This window comes from Polypterus senegalus, chromosome 6 (assembly GCF_016835505.1).
Source record: "Polypterus senegalus isolate Bchr_013 chromosome 6, ASM1683550v1, whole genome shotgun sequence".
NCBI lineage: Eukaryota > Metazoa > Chordata > Cladistia > Polypteriformes > Polypteridae > Polypterus > Polypterus senegalus.
Window position 1 is genome coordinate 73004971 of NC_053159.1, and position 25369 is coordinate 73030339.

Below are 25369 nucleotides of genomic sequence, written 5' to 3' on the forward strand. Positions count from 1 at the left end.
CATGTACTATATTTATTAGATTAATTATTTTAAAAATACCTTTCTTTAATTTACTTTTTTGATCCAATAGTTTTACATTTATAGCTGTTTTTCTCTGTTTAAATGTTACTTTATGGGAAGAGGAAAGTATTCAGTACATCAAAGATAGAAAAATAACTATACATTGTAATAACCACAATTCATCATTGTTTTGATGTTTTGTTATGCAAAAATGAAGTAAAGTGTATTATAGAAAGAAAACTTTGTATTTTAATGCATTAATGTTCTACACATATCTTCCCATATTTATACTTCTGAATAAAATAATAGGAGTCCAAATTGTTTAACAGTAGGATATTTTCATAGACAAAAATAAGGTTTAGAGGGTTTTGTATTAATTATGTTAACGAAAAAATGGGGCATTAATGAGTATAAAAAAATTTTTGCGTGCCAAAAGAAACATTGATGAAAATAATATGTAATTATTCATAATAATATGTAACTACTTATAACTATACTTTTGTAATGTTGCATAGAGGTGGATTTTAAATCTTGGCTGCTGCTATGTGAAGCAGTAAATGCAAGATCCAGTATGCTCAGTGGTTAATACTAAAGTCGTGTGAAAATGTTGAGCATCAAACTGTCCCTTCCTTTAGTCTCTTTCTACCAGATTTTACTACCATAGCTTTTATGTTTGTAAAACAGCCAATCCTTGAAGTCATTGGCCTGGAAGGTAACTTGATGTCTTTTTTTGTTTTCAAAGATAATGCAAGAAAGAAACAAAATTTTGCAATGCTTATGTTTAAATGAAAATTAAATGGATTACATGGTTTCACTTTATCTTTATGCATGTTTTCCATAAAGATATTTCATTCTTACATCAGAGTAAAGGCAACATTTAAAGATATTTCTTTTCGATTTGTGATTTTACCTGAGCCTGTGGGTGTCACTGTTTTGTCTATTTGGCAACTGATTTTCTTTTCATAAAAAAAGTTTGGCACTGTAGCATAGAAATTTTAGTTTTTGTAATTGATTTTAGTAGATGGTTTTTATTCCCTTTTTTTCTATTGAAAGTCGATTTTATGTTGATGTGGTAATGGCAAGTATTGGTATGGTAATTGGCACATATGGGTGTTTAAGAAAGTAAAAAACACAGTTTTGCTATATACACATCATTTTTACATTTATTTGAGTGTATATTTTAGTTTAATGTGTAATGCATAGTAAAGTTATAACTAATCTGCTTTTTAACTGATATTTCAAAAAAAGGTGTCTTAAGTTACCATCAGTTAAAAGTGTGTCTGCTTGCTACAGTTTAGTAACATAAGTGTGTTGTTATGCAGCATGTTCATATCATTACTTATAAAAAAATGTGTTTTTCACTTTGCAGGTTGTTCAGCTGTGTTGGGAACATCATCTTTATGATGCAATGATTTATGTATACAACAGCGGGATGAATGATTACCTTACTCCTATGGAGGTATGGTGCTAGGAGGCAACTAAAACACTTCTTTTCCATAGCCAGATATCTTTTTTTAGCCCATGTTTTTAATTTCTCAACAATAACATATAATTGTTTTTATTTTTCCATTTTTTTATGGTTCGGTTTAAACATGACACCTCTTCACCTGTCTAAACTAATTTTAAGGCTGTAGTACCACTGTGCATGTTTTTTAATTTTATCTTTTCTTAAGCAGTATGTGTCTGCCAGGGTAACTGTAGACACTAATACTGTTTATTATTTTGAGAAGAAGCAACCAGAAAGTCAGAATGAATGTTACATACTACAGTATACAGTAAGTGACTAGCTGTTTATTGTGACTGTGCTAACTGCTAAGGTTATCACTGATGTTCTGCATAATTGTCCATTTGGGTAACAGTCTAATATGGTCTGTCACTGGATTTTTTTTTCCCTTTGGGGAAAAAGTTAAGTGTTGCTTTATAAAGGTCTCTTCCTCCTATGACATTTGCTGTATAGTGCTTCACTGTCTTGTAATTGTTTTGTGCCAGCTGGTTTTAATGAGGCTCTTTTTACTTATTTATAATAAAGAAAGAGCAGTTATATTACTTCAGGTTATTTTTATAAAACTGTGCTGGATAGACAAATCCCCATTGTATAACTGCTGAGCTTTCTTGCTACAAGTGTATATATATGTATCAGTATACTGTTGCTGGATTTTGTGAATTTCCATCCATCCATCCATCCAACCCACGCAACGCAAAGATGCAGTTCAGGGTTCGTGGCTTCAGTCGTTTGTGGATTTGTTCTTAGAACTAATAGTTGTTAGCAGAAACCGCAAATATCCTCTACAATTTTTTATGGCAATACTGCGCTATAGAGAGAACAGGAAGCAACTGTAGAGGAAAACGTGGCTTGGGATGGTGAAAATAGCTAATCTGAGAGTGTTGTACTCTACTAGAATTTGAAACTTTAACTCCCAGAAGTCCCTGCAGTGGCTCTGATTGGTTTTCTGCTGAGGGTGCAGGGGCTGTTAGGGTCAAAGGATGTCAGCACAGCTTTTAAAAAGGGTGCCGGTGACAAAAAGAAAAAAAAAAAGTTTTTGTAATTTGTTTCAAGTTCCTCTCTCTCTGCCTGCCTTCTGTTGGGTTACCTGTACTTATTCGTTTTGTCCTGGATCATTTTGTGGTTGGGGTCTGGATTGTCTGCTGTCTGCCTGTGTACATAAGGACTGTAAGTGGATTAATTTCCATCCTGTGAAGAAAGGAGTGCTCCTGAACTCGCCCACCTGTCTTCACCATTTCAGGAACTATTGGTAGGACTATCTTTACATTCCCATTCAACATGCGGATCTATGGACTATCTATTTTCATCATTACATTTCATCCGTAGCCATTTTTCATGGACTTAACTGTGTGTGTTTTGTTGGTGCTTTGTTGTATTTAATGTATAATCGCTGTAAGGGGAACAGAGGTGGTATCTTTTTCATTACATTCTTTATTTACTGCTTTACCAGTTTGCTTTGTTTTTGTCTCTGTTTGTTGTGCATCCCTGGAATCTCCACCATAAAAATAAATAAATCACTGTCTTCTCGATGGTGTGAATCATAGCGACACCAGACCGCTACAGCATTATTCATTCCTCCTTGCTGCTGCACTATGATACATCTCCTGCTGAGTGTTCTCGTGTTTTCTGTTTTGTTCTTTTTAATCCTTAAACTGCCACAGCCGGCTATAGTCATTTCCCAGTGCCATTTTCCAGCACGAAGGCAGCGTGTATATTCGAAGACGTACATTCATTGAACACCGCAACCGGATATTGTCGATTCCCAGTGCAATTTGCCAGCACACCGGAGCTGATTAGTCAGTGCCGTACATTTGTTGAGCAGCCAGCCCATGACCACTGCCGGCCCCTGCAGCACTGCAGCCCCACTGTCTCTGGGATTGAGCCACTGCACTAGACTAGACTGCAAGCATCAGCATTTACCTCTGTGTGTTTGTGTGCAGCCAGTTCAAGCGCAATTGGCTCGGTGATTTACTGAATTTCATCAATGGCGTCAGTTGCACCTACATATTGTTCCAGTAGTTTTTTTTTTAATAGTTTTTACAGTTCATTAGCAGTATGTAAAATGATCAGTGTTGCAGTAGTTGTGATGCTCTTTGCATGGAAAAATAATGTGTTCCATTTAAAATTTTACTTTTTCTTTGTGAATTGTAACGTTTACTTAAAAAGTGCAGCAAAAAAGTATTTGGCATCTAGGAACACATTAACCCCCAAGTATCTGGCAGTTTAAGGGTTAAAGCCCCAAGATGCCTTTGAAACACCCTGCACCAAGGCTTCTGGCAATGAAAACGTGCTTGTATGAATTACAGCACATATAGCAGTAACATCTATATTTTACATTCTAGCACTGCGGGTGACATAACAGTCATCTGAAATGGTTTTATTTCAATGCCAAGAGTGTGCAAAGCAGTAATCAGAGCAAAGGGTGGCTATTTTGAAGAAACTAGAATATAAAACATGTTTTCAGTTATTTCACCATTTTTTTGTTAAGTACATAACTCCACATGTGTTCATTCATAGTTTTGATGCCTTCAGTGAGAATCTGCCAATGTAAATGGTCATGAAAATAAAGAAAACACATTGAATGAGGAGGTGTGTCCTAACTTGTGGCCTGTACTGTACATGCATACACACACACACACACACACACATACATACATACAGAGTCATATGAAAAACTTTGGGAACCCCTCTTAATTCTTTGGATTTTTGTTTGTCATTTGGTTGAGCTTTCAAAGTAGCAACTTCCTTTTAATATATGACATGCCTTATAGAAAGTAGTATTTCAGCAGTGACATTAAGTTTATTGGATTAACAGAAAATATGTAATATGCATCATAACAAAATTGGACAGGTGCATAAATTTGGGCACCCCAACAGAGATATTACATCAATACTTAGTTGAGCCTCCTTTTGCAAATATAACAGCCTCTAGACACCTCCCATAGCCTTTGATGAGTGTCTGGATAAAGGTATTTTTGACAATTTTTCCATTCAAAATCACTCTAGTTCAGTTAAATTTGATGGGTGCTGAGCATGGACATCCTGCTTCAAATCATCCCATAGATTTTTCGATGATATTCAAGTCAGGGGACTGTGACGGCCATTCCAGAGCATTGTACTTCTCACTCTGCATGAATACCTTTGTAGATTTCGAATTGTGTTTTGGGTCATTGTCTTGTTGGAATATCCAACCCCTGCGTAACTTCAACTTTGTAACTGATGCTTGAGCATTATCCTGAAGAATTTGTTGATGCAGTGGTACTTCTGGTCACGACCGTAATTCGTTCCAAAACTTTGGATGCGACCTGAACGTAATTTCCCCATAAAATTGTATGTACCGTAGATACTCGCCTATTAGTCGACCTCGCAGATAAGTCGAGTGTATTGTTTAAGCCGAAAATTATGAAATTTGTTATGACGCGCGTATAAGTCAAGGGTAAAGCTTGACAGCCTATCAAATTCTTTGAATTTCATAATTATCCCCAATGTACCTGGGCCCAGACTTTCAACATTTTAATCTTTGAAGAATTTTAGTAAGCCAAAATTAAAACTCCAAAAACATTTTTATTCATTTACTTACAGTTAGAATATTTCAATTAAATTCGTATTCAAACCCCTCGCATATAATAAAGTGGCCCTAAGTGTCTTCTTCAAATCCTTCAAAGTCTGACTCTTGTTGGGATCAGAGCTTAAAATAGCAGCCTGACATCCCAATTATACTGAATGTGGGATGTGGGTGGAATTTTGGGATTGAGTGTTTGTTAAAGGAGTGGTGGGGCTCTTGTGTTTTTGGTCTCTGTTAAGCTAAAACAGGCACCTTAAAAAGAAGGAGATAATAAAGTCAACCATTGAGCAGTCAAGCCTTGTGTGTCACTCCCTACTGTAAATTAGGAGAAGGGAACTCAGGGACAGGGTTTTACCCCAGAGCATGTTGCTCTGACCCTGAAGCTTCACACCACTGGACACAAAGAAGGAGAAGCTCCCCTGCGTCACCCCAACCACGGTCCGGAGACAGGTAGGAAAGGTAACACTTGGGGCTCGTCCGGGATTATTCCTGCCAGCACTAGTGAGTGACACAAAGCTTGTAAAACTGAAAGAAAATTGGTGCATTCTCTCGGTGTAGTGTGTAACTAGGAAACTGTGAATGGCGACAAAACTAGGGGTAGACGCTGACCTGGAAGCAGAGTTTTCCAAAGCCACCGTAATTAGCACCAACCCCTTTAGGACATCGCCCACACAAGAGGAAACTATGTCCCACCATTTTCCACTAGTAAACTGGGAGAAAGTGTCAAGGATGGGATTGTCGGACACGAACATGAGCGCCATTGTATCCCTTTCGTACAGATGGCGTGGACTGAACTCCGCTATAAAGCCTGAACTGTTCTGTGAAGAGTATTACTCAGCGATTCGATCGCACACCTCCGATACCAATCCGTTTATTTCTTATGTAACAAACGAAGATACTTATGACAGCGGGATCGAGACCCATTCATTGATATTGCGCTTTAAAATCCGGTGCACCTTATGGTCCGAAATACTGTATGTTTCTGGTTAATGCCATCTACTGGCAGCTAAGTGTATGTTTGTTATCCAAAACCTGCAAAAGCTAATGCTCAAATTCAAGTGCGGTATTTCACAGTTTAAAGAATTATTTAATGAAATTAGTGTTGCCCCGTGGATAAGTCGACTTTGTGTTTTTGAATGAATTTTAAGGCATAAATTTTTCAACTTATACATGAGTATCTACGGTAATTATAATTAATCCGTTCCAGACCATACAAACTATATGTAAATATATATATTTTTAAGCACAAAAAGAGTTTATTATAACATAGAATGCACAGTGTATTAGTGAACTAAATGCATAAACATTGAATAACCCTGAGAAAACCTGGAACCATAGAGAAAACTAACATTGTAAGAGTTTGAGCTTGACCCTTACGAACAGCTTGCTGTAAACACTTTTTTTATGAGTTTTAAGCAAAGGGAAAAATAAATTAAATGCCACTTCTCTTGCAAAACTTTTTAAACCATCCTGTACTGGCTTTAAATTCCTCACCTTCACCACTTGAAGAAGGATTTTTTTTCAGCAAATCACCATGAATCTTCCTGGCTTTCTCGCATATGATCAGAATTTTCTTGGAATGCGGTGTTCTTCTTCCGCCATGCAAAGTGCTTTTTGTTATGACCAAATAACAAAATTTTTGTGTCATCAGTCCAAAGCACTTTGTTCCAAAATGAATCTGGCTTGACTAAATGAGCATTTGCATACAAGTGACTCTGTTTGTGGCGTGAGTGCAGAAAGGGCTTCTTTCTCATCACCCTGCCGTACAGATATTCTTTGTGCAAATTGTGCTGAATTGTAGAATGATGTGCAGATACACCATCTGCAACAAGATATTCTTGCAGGTCTTTGGAGGTGATCTGTGGGTTGTCTGTAACCATTCTGCCAATCCTGCACATATGCCGCTGCTGTATTTTTCTTGGCCTGCCAGACCTTTGTTTAACAGCAGCTGTGCCTGTGGCCTTCCATTTCCTGATTACATTCCTTACAGTTGAAACTGACAGTTTAAACCTCAGAGATAGCTTTTTGTAGCCTTCCCCTAAACCATGATACTGAACAATCTTTGTTTTCAGATCTTTTGAGAGTTGCTTTGAGGATCCCATGCTGTCGCTCTTTAGAGGAGAGTCAAAGGGAAGCACAACTTGCAATTGACCACCTTAAATACCTTTTCTCATGATTGGACACACCTTTCTATGAAGTTCAATGCTTAATGAGCTAATCCAACCAGTTTGGTGTTGCAAGTAGTCAGTACTGAGCAGTTACATGCATTTAAATCAGCAAAATTACAAGAGTGCCCAAATTTTTGCACAGCCAGTTTTTCACATTTGATTTAATTTCATACAAGTAAATATTTCTTCACTAAAAATCTTTGTTTGGAAAACACCCCAGTACTCAGATGTTCCTTGAAAATGAAAGACATACCACTGTTATCTTTTTTGTTGAAAGTAAATTATTATGCAGGCTGAGAGGGGTTCCCAAACTTTTTCATATAACTCTATATATGTAAAGAGTAGGACAACTGCTGTACAGGCTTTTAAATGTTCGAAACGCTGCGAGAGATGCAGACCACGTGGCACGGCAGCAGCAAACCAGCAGCTGATCTAGCAAAGAGGAGATTAAAAAAAACCTACTTGTTTCCCATTGTATCACCGTTTAAGATGGGGTTTCGGGGGGCGACCGCATCTCCTTGTGGTGTGTTCAGTCCCCCTCTTCACAACGTGAGCAGCAGAGACGTGAAGTGGCTGGCGTGTAACGCAGGCCAGGGGGGTTAGCAAGCGAAGCTCCACCACTTCATCCAACTTATTCCAGAAATCATCTTTCTCATCCATTGCACTTCCAACTTGTGGGGCATATGCACTAAAAACATTCATCATCACACCCAGCTTCATAATCATCTCTCCATCTAACACTTATTTTTCACCTTCAAAACACTCTTGACATACTGTTTCTTCAGAATAACCTCTGCCCCATTTCTTCTCCCATCCACACCATGATGGAACAATTTGAACCCACCTCTGATCCACCTGGCCTTACTCCCATTCCTCTTAGTCCTTTGCACTTGCTATATATCAACCTTCCTTCTCTCCATCACATCAGCTAACTCTCTCCCTTTACCAATCATACTGCCGACATTCAAAGTTCCTACCCTCACTTCAGCTCTCTCTACTTATTTCCTCTCCTACTGCCTCTGGACATGACTCCCCCCTCTTCTTCTCCTTCTTCGGCCAACATTAGCCCAATTTCTGCCAGCACCCTGTTGGCTAACAGTATTGGTGATGGCCGTTGTTAATCTGGGCCTCGACCGATCTGGTATGGAAATCTGTATTGTTTGTCTGCATATTGGTCTGGCAAAATTTTACACCAGATGCCCATGTAACCCTCCTCATTTGTCCGGGCTTGGGATTGGCATGAAGAAACAAACTGGTTTACGTATCCCGTGTGGCTGGGTTTGTAATTAAGATAATAAACTAAAATACGGGACAGGGTTAACATCTCAGAAGAGGTGTCTCCAAAGTGAACGGCAGGAGAAGGACTAATGCACAATTGGTAAATAACAGTAATAGTCAGGAGTGTTGAAAACTGTGGAATTTTTTCATGATTATATATGCATTACCTAGAATACTTGCAATGTAAAAAGAGTGATCTTCACCTAAAAACATAGAAAAAGTGGCTGTTTTATATAATATTTATTGCAGTAAATTGCTATAGGTAAAACTGCGTTTACCTACATTTAATTATGATAATGATGGTGGAAATATAAAAAAATAAAATTAAATTTATTACCAGGAACGCAACAAGGACGTAGCAGCTTACTGTACTGTTATTATTAAACTGATGCTGTATTAATAAAAAAAATTAATAATGGTTATTGAAAGAATAAGCGTTATATTGAATATAGATTTTAATATTGTGTACGCATTTATATTTCCTTGATACAAAAAATTCGGATGGTTGTTTAAATAAAATGCTACTTCTGTTTGAGTAATTTTTCTCAAATTTCGTATCCGTTTGCTTTTTATTATTATAAATATCTATATAACATTTGAATCATCTATCTGTATTTATAACCATAGTTTACTTGAAAATTCGTGAAAGTATTCAGTTCCCTCAGGAAAGATAATGCCAGAAATATTTCTTCCAGTTTCGTTTCCATTTGTTATAGAGATATTACATGCATGTACAGTACATACATGTATATCTTCTTCAACTGAAACATTTTTCAAATTGAGCATGTTCATTTAAGTTTTAAGCTTTTGATTAATGTTTCCTCTGGCATCCCATAGGGTAGGGGACCTTTGTTTTCATACATTATTTTGGGTACATTTATAAATGATGCTTTGTGTAGCAACTCAGCTTACTCTGACAGATTAATGCAGTCCGTGAATATTAATAAAAATCTTAAGACTTAATTCTGTAATTCCTATATTGTTCTCAAAACACAGAATCCTGGAAATAACAGTTCACTTAATTAGCCCAGGACTCCAATTGAAAACAGAAGCCGATTGGAAAATAAACTTTCAGCCACTGTGGGTCCCCAGGATGGAGTTTGAAAACCCCTGCTTTAGAGGGTATAAACTTTGAAATATTTTCTGTATTCAAGATTCCATCAGTCTTGCTACACATTCATCACCTGAAAGAAATACTTTAATCTAGCTTCAAAAATGCTTGCTTGTTATGTCAAAGATAATAGGACTGTATCTGTATATGAAAAAGGAGACACGATAATTGTCATTTACATTCCAGCTTTCAGCCAAAGTCTTTGTAGTAAATATGGTCTCAGCATTGTCTATTTATGACCATAGCTGCCAAATCTATTATATGTTAAGGTGGAGTTGTGAAGTTGGACAGATTCTTGAGCATTAAATGGCAAGGAGGAGACATGTGGAGAACAGTCTATAAGACAGGAGATGTGTATAATGGATTGATGTCTCTTTGGCTAACAAAGGATAACAGTGAAAGAAAAAGTGGAAACAGTATGTGAAATTCACCACAGATGAGAGTGGTGAATCATTGTGAGGCAGAGTCCAAGTCTGGTTGAGGTTTTCAGTAGGTTGTTCACCTACAGAAAATGTTGATAACGGATGAATTTTAGGACTAATTTTTTGTCAGGTTGGATGTGGTCCATAATTTTAATAATGCAAACAAAAATAGCTTAAGTTAACAATAATATGTTATTTATTTATTTTTTTGGTGACACATTGCTTTCCTCTCTTCTCTGTGACACAGTGATTGTAAATTTTAGTTGATGGAAGCTATGCATGAATTCCAATAGCACCTACAGACGAAGCAGCAAAGAAAGCTCTTCAGTGTATTCTCCAGTGTAAGGCCTTTCACCAATTTAGTGCTCCAAAATTATTATCAAAGAAAAATACTGGGAGTCATGAAGGCACAATTACTTACTGGGGAAAAAAAATGATAATACTTTTAGAGTCAAGTCAAGTGTGAGAGAACCCTTTGGCATCACTGTCGACAAAGAAGAACCACCAGGTCCTGAAAAGTGATTGTTAAGGGTAGCGGCAAAATAAACACACAACCTAATTCTTCTAAAACTTCTAAAAACTGTTTTAAGTTTCTTTTTATTGCAATTAACTGTAACATATTACCGTGGTCTATTTTAAGTTATATATCAGCCTGGCTCACTTATTTAAAATGAAAACCCAGAATCATGTTATCCATCAAACTCAACATAGAATCTCATACTTAAAATAATTACACATTATTTTTTCAGCCTGATTGAAATGGAAAAATAGATAGCCAACACAATGAAAGAAGAAGGTTAATTTCTAAACAAAACTGTAGTTTATACTGGGTTTGCATGAGAGGAGAATTAAAGAGCATTGAGATATATTAAAGGGAAAAGTATTGACAATAGAGTTGAGAGGAAGTAACAGAGGATAGAAGAAAGCCAAAGTACACTGGAACAATGAAGGATTAGGAGGCTGGAAAATCATTTAACTAGTGAAGGAAGACCATTGGCAGTCAGTTACTGAGTGAGCAAAGTTTACAGTGAATGAATTCACAGTGCCACTTTGTGAGTACTGGCAATTCAACACATTTGAAAATCATATACGGTAAAGTGAAGCATTTTCTGGCACTGAGTAAGCAATTATTTGGGTAGTTGTCATGACTGAGTAAGAATATTCTGACTACTATATACTAAAAGTTTAAAATGCCCTGTACAGTATTAAGGAGCTAAGACTATTTTATCCCGTACATCTCAAATTCAATATTAATAACTATTGTATTACATATGCATAGTATAGTACAGAATTTTTCAAGTGGTAAAATACAAATATTTGTCAGACAGGTTAATTTTCTGTATTTTGTGTATATGTGAGCATCTCAAACCAAACTTTATAGCAAGAGAAATATGAGGCACATTTCACCAAGAAACAAAATAACAAAGCCTTATTTACTACTGTGTTTTTTATTTTGAAATTATGTTAATTAAGTTAGCTCTTTTTTGCAATGCATTTCCCAATCTAAATCATACCATATCTCTGTACAGTGTGTAATGCAACCCCTGAAATGTCTGAGTGTTCTCCCCTCTTACTGTGGCAGTCGCAGTTCACCCTGGCTACATATAATTGCTTTATGAGGTTACTCTGAAACTTTATTGGAGTACATCTGTTGGTTAGCATTAGCTCTGAAAAAACAAAGTTGTTGTTTCTTGCATGCCTGTCATGTGAATAGTGCATGTCAAAACTATCATCATGTTGTTGTGTCTCTCTTGTTGACAACTTATTTGAATTATTTTATTGTAGCCAGTCATAATGTGTGTGCATCTTATAAGCTGAAGTGAACTTTGTATAAAAAGTGCACAGTTCTTCTATACTAATAAAAGGCAAATCCCTCACTCATTCACTCACTCACTCACTCATCACTAATTCTCCAACTTCCCGTGTAGGTGGCAGGCTCATTCCTTACAGCTTACTTACAAAAGTTGGGCAGGTTTCATTTTGAAATTCTACACGTAATGGTCATAAGTGGAACCTATTTTTTCGTCCATATACTATAATAGACTTCTGCTCGATGTAATTTAGTGCCTGCCCATATAAAGCCGTCTGTCAGCGGCAATCCAATAGAAACACTGCCGCTAAATATTCATGGATAAAGGACTGTGCTTATGCAGAGGAAGATGAGATGGTCAGGGTGGTGTTAGGCACAAACTCAGCGAAACTGCGAGAGAAACTTTTAAGTGCCGGGTCTTAGCTAACATTAAATACAGCCGTGGACATCGCACCAGATGGCACCAGCACAGCTGGGAACCTTCGATGCATGTACACCGAGCGGCTCTTGTGAACTTGCGCAGTGCACAGACAAAAAGCAACAGTTCCAAAGAGTGCTGAACAAAAACCGAATTACATAATTGAGAAGGCAGCAAAAAAATATGAAGCGTGTGATACATACAAGCATATTCATAAGTGCAGCTACTGTGGAAACAAAGCACATGGTGGAAAAAGTCAATGTCCCGCTAAAGGTAGTCAGTGTAATTAAAAAACCCATGCATGCAGTGTGTCACGTCTCAGATAAAGAGGAAGACGAGCTGTTTATTGATGCAGTAAGAAACGAATCGATGAATGAAACCTGTTATCTTTACAACGATTGACAAACACGGAATGTAACTTGAACACAACACATCCTACAAATACGAACCTGATTGAAAGAAATAATGATAATCAAATCCTTGATGACAGCAACACTCCTAACATTTACAAAACAATTACTGTATATTGACAATCGTTACGTTATTTTTAAAATGTTCCCTTTTCTTTTTCATAACTTATTTAACACACTACTTCTCCGCTGCGAATATGCGAATATATATGTATATATATATATATACCCCGATCTACATACTCTCAAATAGACAAACCACACGCCGTGGCGCAATGGTAGAGGCTTTGCCTCTAGCGCCGACGTCCGAGGTTTGATTCCTGAGAGAGGGTGCACTGAGTATGTACGCATACTTCCAGAATCAATTTACCCTCGCATCCCCTTGGTTTGAGACGTATGAAAAAATATGTGGTTAACGCAGAAAGACAGATCACCAGTTGAAGCTTTATGAATAATGGATACTTTATTCGCCATCAATGATTGTTTTGGTAAAGCCATACTCAGTGTATTTATTAGATGAACAGTAAAAAAGTAAGAGCGAGGGGAGGGTGACTTATTGAGGCACGCAGGCGAAACCACAATAGCATGCGGGCTCGATGCGTCGGTGCACGTCAACTTGATCTAAATTGCGCGATAACTTTCGAAAAAATATATCTTTTCAAGTTCTATTTAGTTGACACACATATCTTTGGTTGGAATGTAAGGTGAATTTACTCTTTACATTTGTATGGTGAAGAAAAATGTATGCAATGATGCCTACATTTAACTTACATTCCTACCAAAGATATTTCTGTCGACTAAATAAAAATTCCTTCTATTTAAAATTTAAAGAGAACTTGAACAGATACGATAGTTCATAATATCCACGCAAACTTGCAAGTAAGAGCAGGAGTCATCCGTTTTAACAAACAGCGTATTGCACTGATATGAAATAGCCTGCCCATTTAATTATTTAGGAATGGATAGATAAATTAAGATTTTGTACAAATAATGTTTTTCATTTTTCTTCCTCGATAGATTCTGGCACCCCAAAGAGTGTGAGTGTGTGTGTGTGTGTATGTATGTATGTGTATAGATATAGATATATATAGATATATATATCTCTATAGATATATATATAGATATATATATAGATATATATATATATATGTAGATGTGTGTGTGTATATATATATATATATATATATATATATATATATATATATGTAGATATGTATGTGTATATATATATATATTATATGTAGATATGTATGTGTATATATATGTTTATATGTATGTGTGTATATATATATATATATATATATATATATATATATATATATATATATATATATATACACACACAGTGGTGTGAAAAACTATTTGCCCCCTTCCTGATTTCTTATTCTTTTGCATGTTTGTCACACAAAATGTTTCTGATCATCAAACACATTTAACCATTAGTCAAATATAACACAAGTAAACACAAAATGCAGTTTTTAAATGATGGTTTTTATTATTTAGGGAGAAAAATAATCCAAACCTACATGGCCCTGTGTGAAAAAGTAATTGCCCCCTTGTTAAAAAATAACCTAACTGTGGTGTATCACACCTGAGTTTAATTTCCGTAGCCACCCCCAGGCCTGATTACTGCCACACCTGTTTCAATCAAGAAATCACTTAAATAGGAGCTGCCTGACACAGAGAAGTAGACCAAAAGCACCTCAAAAGCTAGACATCATGCCAAGATCCAAAGAAATTCAGGAACAAATAAGATCTATCAGTCTGGTAAAGGTTATAAAGCCATTTCTAAAGCTTTGGGACTCCAGCGAACCACAGTGAGAGCCATTATCCACAAATGGCAAAAACATGGAACAGTGGTGAAACTTCCCAGGAGTGGCCGGCCACCAAAATTACCCCAAGAGCAGACACGACTCATCCGAGAGGTCACAAAAGACCCCAGGACAACGTCTAAAGAAGTGCAGGCCTCACTTGCCTCAATTAAGGTCAGTGTTCACGACTCCACCATATGAAAGAGACTGGGCAAAAACGGCCTGCATGGCAGATTTCCAAGATGCAAACCACTGTTAAGCAAAAAGAACATTAGGGCTTGTCTCAATTTTGCTAAGAAACATCTCAATGATTGCCAAGACTTTTGGGAAAATACCTTGTGGACTGATGAGACAAAGGTTGAACTTTTTGGAAGGCAAATGTCCCGCTACATCTGGCGTAAAAGGAACACAGCATTTCAGAAAAAGAACATCATACCAACAGTAAAATATGGTGGTGGTAGTGTGATGGTCTGGGGTTGTTTTGCTGCTTCAGGACCTGGAAGGCTTGCTGTAATAGATGGAACCATGAATTCTACTGTCTACCAAAAAATCCTGAAGGAGAATGTCCGGCCATCTGTTCATCAACTCAAGCTGAAGCGATCTTGGGTGCTGCAACAGGACAATGACCCAAAACACACCAGCAAATGGCTGAAGAAAAACAAAATGAAGACTTTGGAGTGGCCTAGTCAAAGTCCTGACCTGAATCCAATTGAGATGCTATGGCATGACCTTAAAAAGACAGTTCATGCTAGAAAACCCTCAAATAAAGCTGAATTACAACAATTCTGCAAAGATGAGTGGGCCAAAATTCCTCCAGAGCGCTGTACTCATTGCAAGTTATTGCAAATGCTTGATTGCAGTTATTGCTGCTAAGGGTGGCCCAACCAGTTATTAGGTTAAGGGGGCAATTACTTTTTCACACAGGGCCATGTAGGTTTGGATTTTTTTTTCTCCCTAAATAATAAAAACCATCATTTAAAAACTGCATTTTGTGTTTACTTGTGTTAGATTTGACTAATGGTTAAATGTGTTTGATGATCAGAAACATTGTGTGTGACAAACATGCAAAAGAATAAGAAATCAGGAAGGGGGCAAATATGTATATATATATATATATATATATATATATATATATATATATATATATATATATATATATATATATATATATATATATATATATATATATATATATATATATATATATATATATATATATATATATATATATATATATATATATATATATATATATATATAACATATATATATATATATATTTTGACTCTTCAATTCCACCTGGGGAGTAAATGCTAACATTAATTTTATTTTAATTTTTTCATTTTTATTACTATTTAATTTAATATTGTTTCTTTATATCAGTATACTGCTGCTGGATTATGTGAATTTCCCCTTGGGATTAATAAAGTATCTATCTATCTATATACATACACATATATATATATATATATATATATATATATATATATATATATATATATATATATATATATATATATATATATATATACTGCTCACAAAAATTAAAGGAACACTTTTTTATTGGGCCTGGCATGAAATCAATTAAACCTGTCTGATAATTTTCTGGTTGGTTAAGCAGCTGAGGTCATTTGTTAATCACTTTCAGCTGTATTGGTTTTCATGGACTTAACGACAGGTGCACTAAAGTGGCAACAATTAGAAAACCCTCAAAACAGGACTGGTTTTACATGTGGAGGTCATTTCAAGTTTCTCCCTCTTGATCTTTTTTGGCTGTTTTCCACTCATGCTAGTTTTGGCTTGAGTAATCATCTCTACTGGCAGTATGAGGCGATTCCTTAACCCTACAGAGTTGCACAGGTTGTCCAACTTCTCCAGGATGGCACATCCACACGTGCTGCAGCAAGAAGGTTTAATGTGTCTCCCAGCACAATCTCCAGAACATGGAGGAGATTTCAGGAGACTGGCTGTTATTCTCGGAGAGCTGGACATGGCTGTCGAAGGTCCTCAACCCATCAGCAGGACCGATACCTGCTCCTTTGTGCAAGCGGAACAGGCTGAGCACTGCTCGTGCCCTACAGAATGACCTCCAGAAGGCCACTGGTATGAATGTCTCTACCCAAACAATCAGGAACAGATTTCATGAAGGTGGCCTGAGGGCCCGACGTCCTGTAGTGGGCCCTGTGCTTACTGCCCAGCACCGTGGAGCTCGACTGGCATTTGCTCAAGAACACCAGAAGTGGCAAGTCCGCCACTGCGCCCTGTACTTTTTACAGACGAGCAGGTTCACCCTGAGCAGCTGTGATAGACGTGAAAGAGTCTGGAGAAGACAAGGAGAACGATATGCTGCCTGCAACGCCGTTCAACATGACAGGTTTGGTGGTGGGTCAGTGATGGTCTGGGAAGGCATATCCATGGAGGGACGCACAGACATCTACTGCGTAGGAAATGGTGCTCTGACTGCCATTAGGTATCGAGATGAAATCCTTGAACCCATTGTCACACCCTACGCTGGTGCAGTAGGTCCTGGTTTCCTCCTAATGCACGACAATGCCCGGCCTCATGTGGCAAGAGTATGCAGGCAGTACCTGGAGGATGAAGGAATTGAAACAATTGAATGGCCTTCACGATCCCCTGACTTAAACCCAATAGAACATCTGTGGGACATTATGTTTCGGTCCATTAGGCGCCGCCAGGTTGCTCCTCAGACTGTACAACAGCTCAGGGATGCCCTCATACAGATCTGGGAGGAAATGCCACAAGACACCATCTGTCGTCTCATTAGGGGCATGCCCCGACGTTGTCAAGCATGCATACAAGCTCATGGGGGCCACACAAGATACTGAAAAGCATTTTGAGTAGCAGAAATTAAGTTTTTGAAAAAATGGACTAGCCTGCCACATCTTCATTTCACTCTGATTTTGGAGTGTCTACACAATTGAGCCCTCTGTAGGCAGAAAACTTTTATTTCCATTAAAAGGCATCCTTTTGTTCCTAAGACATTGCCCTGTCGTTGTTTGTATAGATATCCAACTTCATATTGAGATCTGATGTATCTAATGTGTTTCTTTAAAGTGTTCCTTTAATTTTTATGAGCAGAGTGTATGTATATATATATATATATATATATATATATATATATATATATATATATATATATATATATATATATATATATATATATATATATATATATATATATATATATATATATATATGTATATATATGTATATGTATATGCATATATATATACATACTAGCAAAATACCTGCACTTCGCAGCCTCGAAGTACTGCATTAAAATTTTTATTAAAAAGAAAATGAAACCTTTTTAAACTGAGGGAAAATATGCCAATAATTATTTGTTAAGAATCTCTTTGTATACCATGTTGTCAGTTCGGCCCTCCGGTTGTAACATGACGAAGCTGTGCGCTGAGCTTACTCTTGAGCATGTAACTTACAGTTGGCCATGTGAACAGTAATCTTGTCTCAAATCTCACAGCTTGGATTACTGCTGTCATAATCGCTTTGAGTTTCATGGTTTGTTTGAATTACGACAGTATTTGCAGGATTTTTTGTGTTGAAGTGACATTTGGCATCTGTCAAGCGTTGTAAGCACACAACCGGTTTTATCGATAAAATCACATTCAGCTTTTGAGAGTTTAAACATTCATAAACATCAAAGTGTCCACTACTGAAATCGTCACCTGTCAATCTAAGATGTTTAAGAGGGATTAGCAGTTTCGAAAGGTGTAAAATATTTGGCCATTTCGGTAAACTTGAAAGCGACAACCTAACAATTCAGCGGCAGCCATCAACTCACATGCAGAACCATAGGTGAAGGGCTTAAGCATTTCACTCTTATAGTGCTCCTGTGTAGTATAATTATCTCCTGTACCGTCATCAGTCCACACCTTGAACCTGTCCCAGTCATTCAATACATAAGATAGAATGTTCCTCCGGATATCAAGAGTGAGCCTAATATGGCCGTGCAATATGTTACAAAGAGAATGGAAAAGATAGGTGCTATCTCCGGGCATGGAAACCACTCGGTAAGTGACAGTACTTGGATCAATAGTGATCACCTCGATAGACATGGTTATAGGGGTTGGAATGATAAAGGAAATGAGTACCTGAGCAATGTAAAGTAAGTCTAAAATACCTACAAAATAACTATAATCGTAATAAATGAACAATGAAACAGCGGAGAAGCTGTGGATTAAACAAAAAGGCTGTAGTTATCAATAGGGAGACGTGAATCCCGTGGCGAAGCAAGGAAGGGAATGTAGAGACCGGAGCGACGGATGGCCTTATATAGGCAGGCAGCCAACAACGTGGGAGACGTTGGGATGGGGGACACAATGGCACCTCACATGGTGACCGAGGTGCAGGCTATGGACGTATATATGTACGTAAGTAGGATTCAGTTAGCGTTGGGAACCCATGTACCAAATTTCTTGAAGTTGGGCCCATAAGTAACAAAGACTGTTAAAAAGTTCAATATGGCGGTCGACAGTGGCATCATACCACCGAAACAAGTACGTACATTGGTTTCGGTTAGTGCAGGGAAGCCGCCTACCAAATTTCGAGAAGATGGGGCCATAAATAAGCAAGTTCAACATGGCGGACGTTGTTGACCATTATGACCATTACGCGTAGAATTTCGAAATGAAACCTGCTTAACTTTGGTAAGTAAGTTGTAAGGAATGAGCCTGCCAAATTTCAGCCTTCTACCTACCAGGGAAGTTGTAGAATTAGTGACGTTGGAAAGTTCAATATGGTGGCTGACAATGGTGTCATACCAACGAAATAAGTACGTACATCGGTTTCCATTCAACGTTCAATATGGCGGCCGACAGTGGCATCATACCACCGAAATAAGTACAACATTTCAGCCTTCTACCTACATGGGAAGTTCGACAATTAGTGATGTTGGAAAGTTCAATATGGCGTCTGACAGTGGCGTCATACCACCGAAATAAGTATGTACATTGGTTTCGGTTAGCGCAAGGAAGCCGTCTTCCAAATTTCGTGAAGATGAGGCCATGAATAAGAAAGTTCAATATGGCGGACATTGTTGACCTGCTTAACTTTTGTAAGTAAGCTGTAAGTAATGGGCCTGCCAAATTTCAACCTTCTACCTACACCGGAAGTTGGAGAATTAGTGACGTTTGGAAAATTCAATATGGCGGCCGACAGTGGCATCATACCACCGAAATAAGTACGTATATCGGTTTTGGTTAGTGCAGGGAAGCCACCTACCAAATGTCGTGAAGATGGGGTCAGCCTTCTACCTACACGGGAAGTTTGAAAATTGGTGACATTGGAAAGTTCAATATGGCGGCCGACAGTGGCGTCATACCATCGAAATAAGTAAGTACATCGGTTTCGGTTAGCGCAGGGAAGCCGCCTACCAAATTTCGTGAAGATGGGGCTATAAATAAGAAAGTTCAACATGGTGGATGTTGTCGACCGTTATCGACCGTTATGACCGTTACGTGTAGAATTTCGAAATTAAACCTGCTTAACTTTTGTAAGTTAGCTGTAAGGAATAAGCCTGGCAAATTTCAGCTTTCTACCTACATGGGAAGTTGGAGAATTAGTGATGAGTCAGTGAGTCAGTCAGTCAGTGCCTTTTATTATTATAGATATATATATATGTATTTGTGTGTATATATGTGTGTGTATGTATATGTATGTGTGTATATGTAGATATATATATATATACTAGCAAAATACCCACGCTTCGCAGCGAGGGGTAGTGTGTTACAGAAGCAATGAAAAGAAAAGGAAACATTTTGAAAATAACGTAACCTGATTGTCAATGTAATTGTTTTGTCACTGTTGTGAGTGATGAGTGTTGTTGTCATATATATATATATATATATATATATATACATATACACATATATACATACATATATATCTACATATATACACACACATATATACACACAAATACATATATATATATACATACATACATACACACACACACACACATATATAAACATATATATACATATACATACATATCTACATATATACACACACAGCTATTTCAGTATCAGTGCAATACGCTGTTTGTTAAAACGGTTGACTCCCGCTCTTACGTGCAATAACAAATGAAATCATTCAGTTGTCTTTGCTCATATGTCATTTTAGAGCTGGACGCCTGGCATCTTTTTTTGGCCACAAGTTCGTTTCTGTTTGGTGTGAGGTTCTGTGTTGTGGAGATTCTCAGGATGGATTGCAGGTGCTCATCAGTGAGGCGACTCCTGTGTGCTGTTTTGTTAGTCTTTATCACCGAGAAGAGCTTCTCACACAGATATGTGCTACCAAACATGCACAAGGTTCGAGCCGCATGTAGACGGACTTTTTTTGTTCTTCAAAGTCACCAAAGCGCCGTGCAAACTCAGTGCGCAATAACTCTAGCTTTGCAATAACTTGCAGCATCATAAGGTAGACTTGATTAACGCGTAAGTGTTACCGGCAAGGCAGCTGAAGCGCTGCATTATGGGATCTGTAGTTTATTGTGTTACCAGCGCTTCATATACCCGGGCTATTAATAACAATAATACAGTATATAAAATGATTTCGCGGGCCGGATATAATTACACGCCGGGCGGATGTGGCCCGCCCTTGAGTTTGACACATATGGACTAAATAGAACTTGAAAAGATATATTTTTCAAATGTGATCGCAATTCAGATAGAGTTGACGCACTACAGCCTGCATGCCTCAATGAGTCATCCTCCCCTCGCTCTTACTTTTTTACCGTTCATCTAATGAATACACCGAGTATGGCTTTACCAAAACAATCATTGATGGCAAATAAAGTATCCATTATTCGAGTATGTAGAGCGGGATATATATATATACATATATATATATATACCCGATCGAGCGAGAAGTAGTGTGTTAAAAAGGTAGAAAAAGAAAAGGGAACATTTTAAAAATAACGTAACATGACTGTCAATATACAGTATTTGTTTTGTGAGTGTTACTGAGTGTTGCTGTCATCAAGGATTTGATTATCATTATTTCTTTCAATCAGGTTCGTATTTGTAGGATGTGTTGTGTTCAAGTTACATTCCGTGTTTGTCAATCGTTGTAAAGATGACAGGTTTCATTCATCGATTCGTTTCTTACTGCATCAATAAACAGCTCGTCTTCTTCTTTATCTGAGACCTGACACACTGCATGCACGGGTTTTTTTTACACTGTCTTCCTTTTGCGGGATATTGACTTTTTCCACCGTGTGCTTTGTTTCCGCAGTAGCTGGATTTATGAATATGCTTATCAGGCGCTTCATATTTTTGCTGCCTTTTCAATTGTGTAATTCGGTTTTGTTCAGCTCTTTGGAACTGTTGCTTTTATCTGTGCACTCGCCAGTTCACGTGAGCCACTCGGTGTACTTGCATCGAAGGTTCCCAGCTGTGCTGGTGCCATCTCGTGCTATGTCCATAGCTTTATTTAATGTTACCTTAGTCCTGGCACTTAAAACTTTCTCTCACAGTTTCGCTGAGTTTGTGTCAAACACCACCCTGACCATCTCATCTTCCTCTCCATAAGCACAGTCCTTCACCCGTGAATATTTACCCGTGGCAGTTTGCTATTGGATTGCCGCTGACGGACGGCCTTATATGGGCAGGCACTAAATTACAAAGCCAGCGGCAGCCTGTCTATGAACTTAATTTAAAGTGTAGGTTTACATCGTGCTTTGTTTCCGAAGTAGGAGAACTCATGAATATGGTTGTATATGTCACTCGTTCGCTTCTTATTGTTTCGCTGCCTTCTCAATTATATAATGCATATTTTCTTGAGCGCTTTTTGAGGTCTTCCTGGTTTTCTATGTACTGCGTGATTACGTGAGAGGCGTGATGATGTCACACGAAACTCCGCCCCCACAGTAAATGGAGAAAAACTGCTTCCAGTTATGACCATTACGCGTAGAATTTCGATATAAAACCTGCCCAACTTTTGTAAGGAAGCTGTAAGGAATGAACCTGCCAAATTTCAGCCTTCCACCCACACGGGAAGTTGGAGAATTAGTGATGAGTGAGTGAGTGAGTGAGTGAGGGCTTTGCCTTTTATTAGTATAGATATGTGGATGTATGTGTATATATCGTATATACAGTACAGGCTAAAAGTTTAGACACACCTCCTCATTCAGTGTGTTTTCTTTATTTTCATGACCATTTATAGCACTCCATCACTCTCCTTCTTGGTCAAATAGCCCTTACACAGCCTGGAGGTGTGTTTGGGGTCATTGTCCTGTTGAAAAATAAATGATCGTCCAACTAACCTGACTTCTGCACATCACAACTGCTGGTCCAACCCCATTGATAAAGTAAGAAATTCCACTAAATAACCCTGATAAGGCACACCTGTGAAGTGAAAACCATTTCAGATGACTACCTGTTGAAGCTCATCGAGAGAATGCCAAGAGTGTGCAAAGCAGTAATCAGAGCAAAGGGTGGTTATTTTGAAGAAACTAGAATATAAAACATGTTTTCAGTTATTTAACCTTTTTTTGTTAAGTACATAACTCCACATGTGTTCATTCATAGTTTTGATGCCTTCACTCATGAAAATAAAGAAAACACATTGAATGAGGAGGTGTGTCCAAACTTTTGGCCTGTACTGTATATGTATATGTGTATGTGTATGTGTGTATATATATGTATATGTACATGTATATATGTATATATATATGTATATGTACATGTATATATGTATATATATGTATATGTACATGTATATATGTATATATATGTATATGTACATGTATATATATATATATATATATATATATATATATATATATATATATATATATATATATATATATATATATATATATATATATATATATATATATATATATATTGTGGAACCAACCCGGACACAGTCAGGCGGACATGTTGTTTTTCACCACCACACGTTTATTATATACACTATTTACAATTAATTTGATCACCCTGACCCACAATAAAGTGCACAATCCCCAACAATCACAGTCCTATCCACAAATGCCTTCTTCTCGGGCCGCCTCCACTCTCCTTTCTTGCCTTGTCCTTCTTCTACCCGACTCTAGCTCTGAATGAATGGAGACGGCCCCTTTTATCCAGTTCCCGGATGAGCCCCAGGCGTTCCCAGCGTTCCTCCCTTGGCCACGCCCCAGCGTGGCGGAAGTGCCTGCTGTCCTCCTGGCAGCTCTCCGGGTCCCGTCCTAAATCTTCTCCCCAGCACTTCCGCCACACCAAGGCATTGGGGCACCTCCTTGCGGTGACCACGGGCCCCTACACGGTGGAGCTTCCATGCTGTGTACCCGTGGCCCCCAGAGCAACCAGGAAGGCGAACCCTACGTGATCCAGGGTGGGCTTTGACCCTCTTCCTGTCCCTTATGGTGTCCCGGCCGTGTCGTTGCCCCTGGCAATATAATATATATATATATATATATATATATATATATATATATATATTAGGGCTGTTCAATATAACGATATATATCGTTTCGTGGTGTCGCAAAATAAACCGTTTACGGCAATATTTTTTTCATTGTTTTGATGGCCACCACGTGGATGCAGACACACTAGCATGGCTGATGAAGACGAGGCAACACCAGGTAGCTCCACACAGAAGGACCTTGTTCCTAAACGAGGGGCTACCTCTGTAGTATCGAGATGGTTTGGATTTGAAGAGTCTGACACAGACCAGAAAACGGTACTCTGCAAATTATGCTGCAAACCGATCGCTACCACAGACTCCAACACGAAAAAACCTCTTCTACCACCTCCGCAAAAAGCACGTGAGCGAGCATGCAGAGAGTTTACAACTGAGAGGCAGGCCACGTAGGATATTACAGTTGTAAAGGTACTATTTAAACGAGCATGTTAAAAGCTTGGAAGATTAATTGCTACCAAAACAATTTGCTTAAGGCATAATTTTCCCTGCAGCGTTTGCTGTCAGCGTTAATCTTGTTAAAATTACTGTAGCGTCTTCCAGACGTAATGACGATCCGAGACGGTCACTTGGTTAGTTCCAAGTTTGTTTGTTATTAAACACAAACAAAAAAAAATAGTTGCTGTTGGCCACAACCACGCCGAACAGACAGCAATCCAAAAACAAACTCTCTTAACTAGGGGCGACAAGATCGTCGTCCACTCCTCCTTTTTCACAGCGCTCCCCCATCCCTCCGGAATCTCCTTTACCTTCCACTCTATTACAGTCTATCAGAAATAACAGGGACAACAGAATAAATAACTGAGAGGGATGTAAATCACAGAACACTAACTGCAGAACAGAACTCTACAATCAAGAACAGAACGCTACATTACGTTTACGCCACAACTGCATTAACACGGCAAATCTCCGTTAACGAGTTACCGCGGATCGCCCCGTGCTTGGGGCTGGACAGCATCAACACGTTAGCGCCGTCCAGTCCCACGCACGGGGCGATCAGCTGTAACTCATTAACGGAGATTTGCCACACTACGATGTGCAAATTAACATTTTAATAGAATGTAGCCTAAAAATATTATATTTAATATTATATATTTAATATATTTTGTCGTAAGCCTTATTGCTGCTACAGTTTGAAGTACAATGTTTACATTTGGTTTTGACAGTTAATGTTAGACTTGTATTTATTTTGTTTAAAGGGTTTATTGGCCTTATATAGTTTAGTTGTTAGTGCTTTGATCCTTTTATCTATACTAATAAAAGGCAAAGCCCTCACTCACTCACTCACTCACTCACTGACTCATCACTAATTCTCCAACTTCCCGTGTGGGTGGAAGGCTGAAATTTGGCAGGTTCATTCCTTACAGCTTCCTTACAAAAGTTGGGCAGGTTTTATATCGAAAT

At 38.0% G+C, this 25369-nt stretch overlaps 1 protein-coding gene across 1 annotated transcript in view; it reads left to right on the forward strand.

Moving 5' to 3' along the window:
* Nucleotides 1-25369, forward strand: part of vps8 (VPS8 subunit of CORVET complex) — a 740642-nt gene that overhangs the window by 253652 nt on the left and 461621 nt on the right. Inside the window, exon 25 of the mRNA XM_039755059.1 lies at nucleotides 1370-1459. Coding sequence (XP_039610993.1) covers nucleotides 1370-1459 — 90 coding nt within the window. The remainder of the gene's footprint in view (nucleotides 1-1369; nucleotides 1460-25369) is intronic.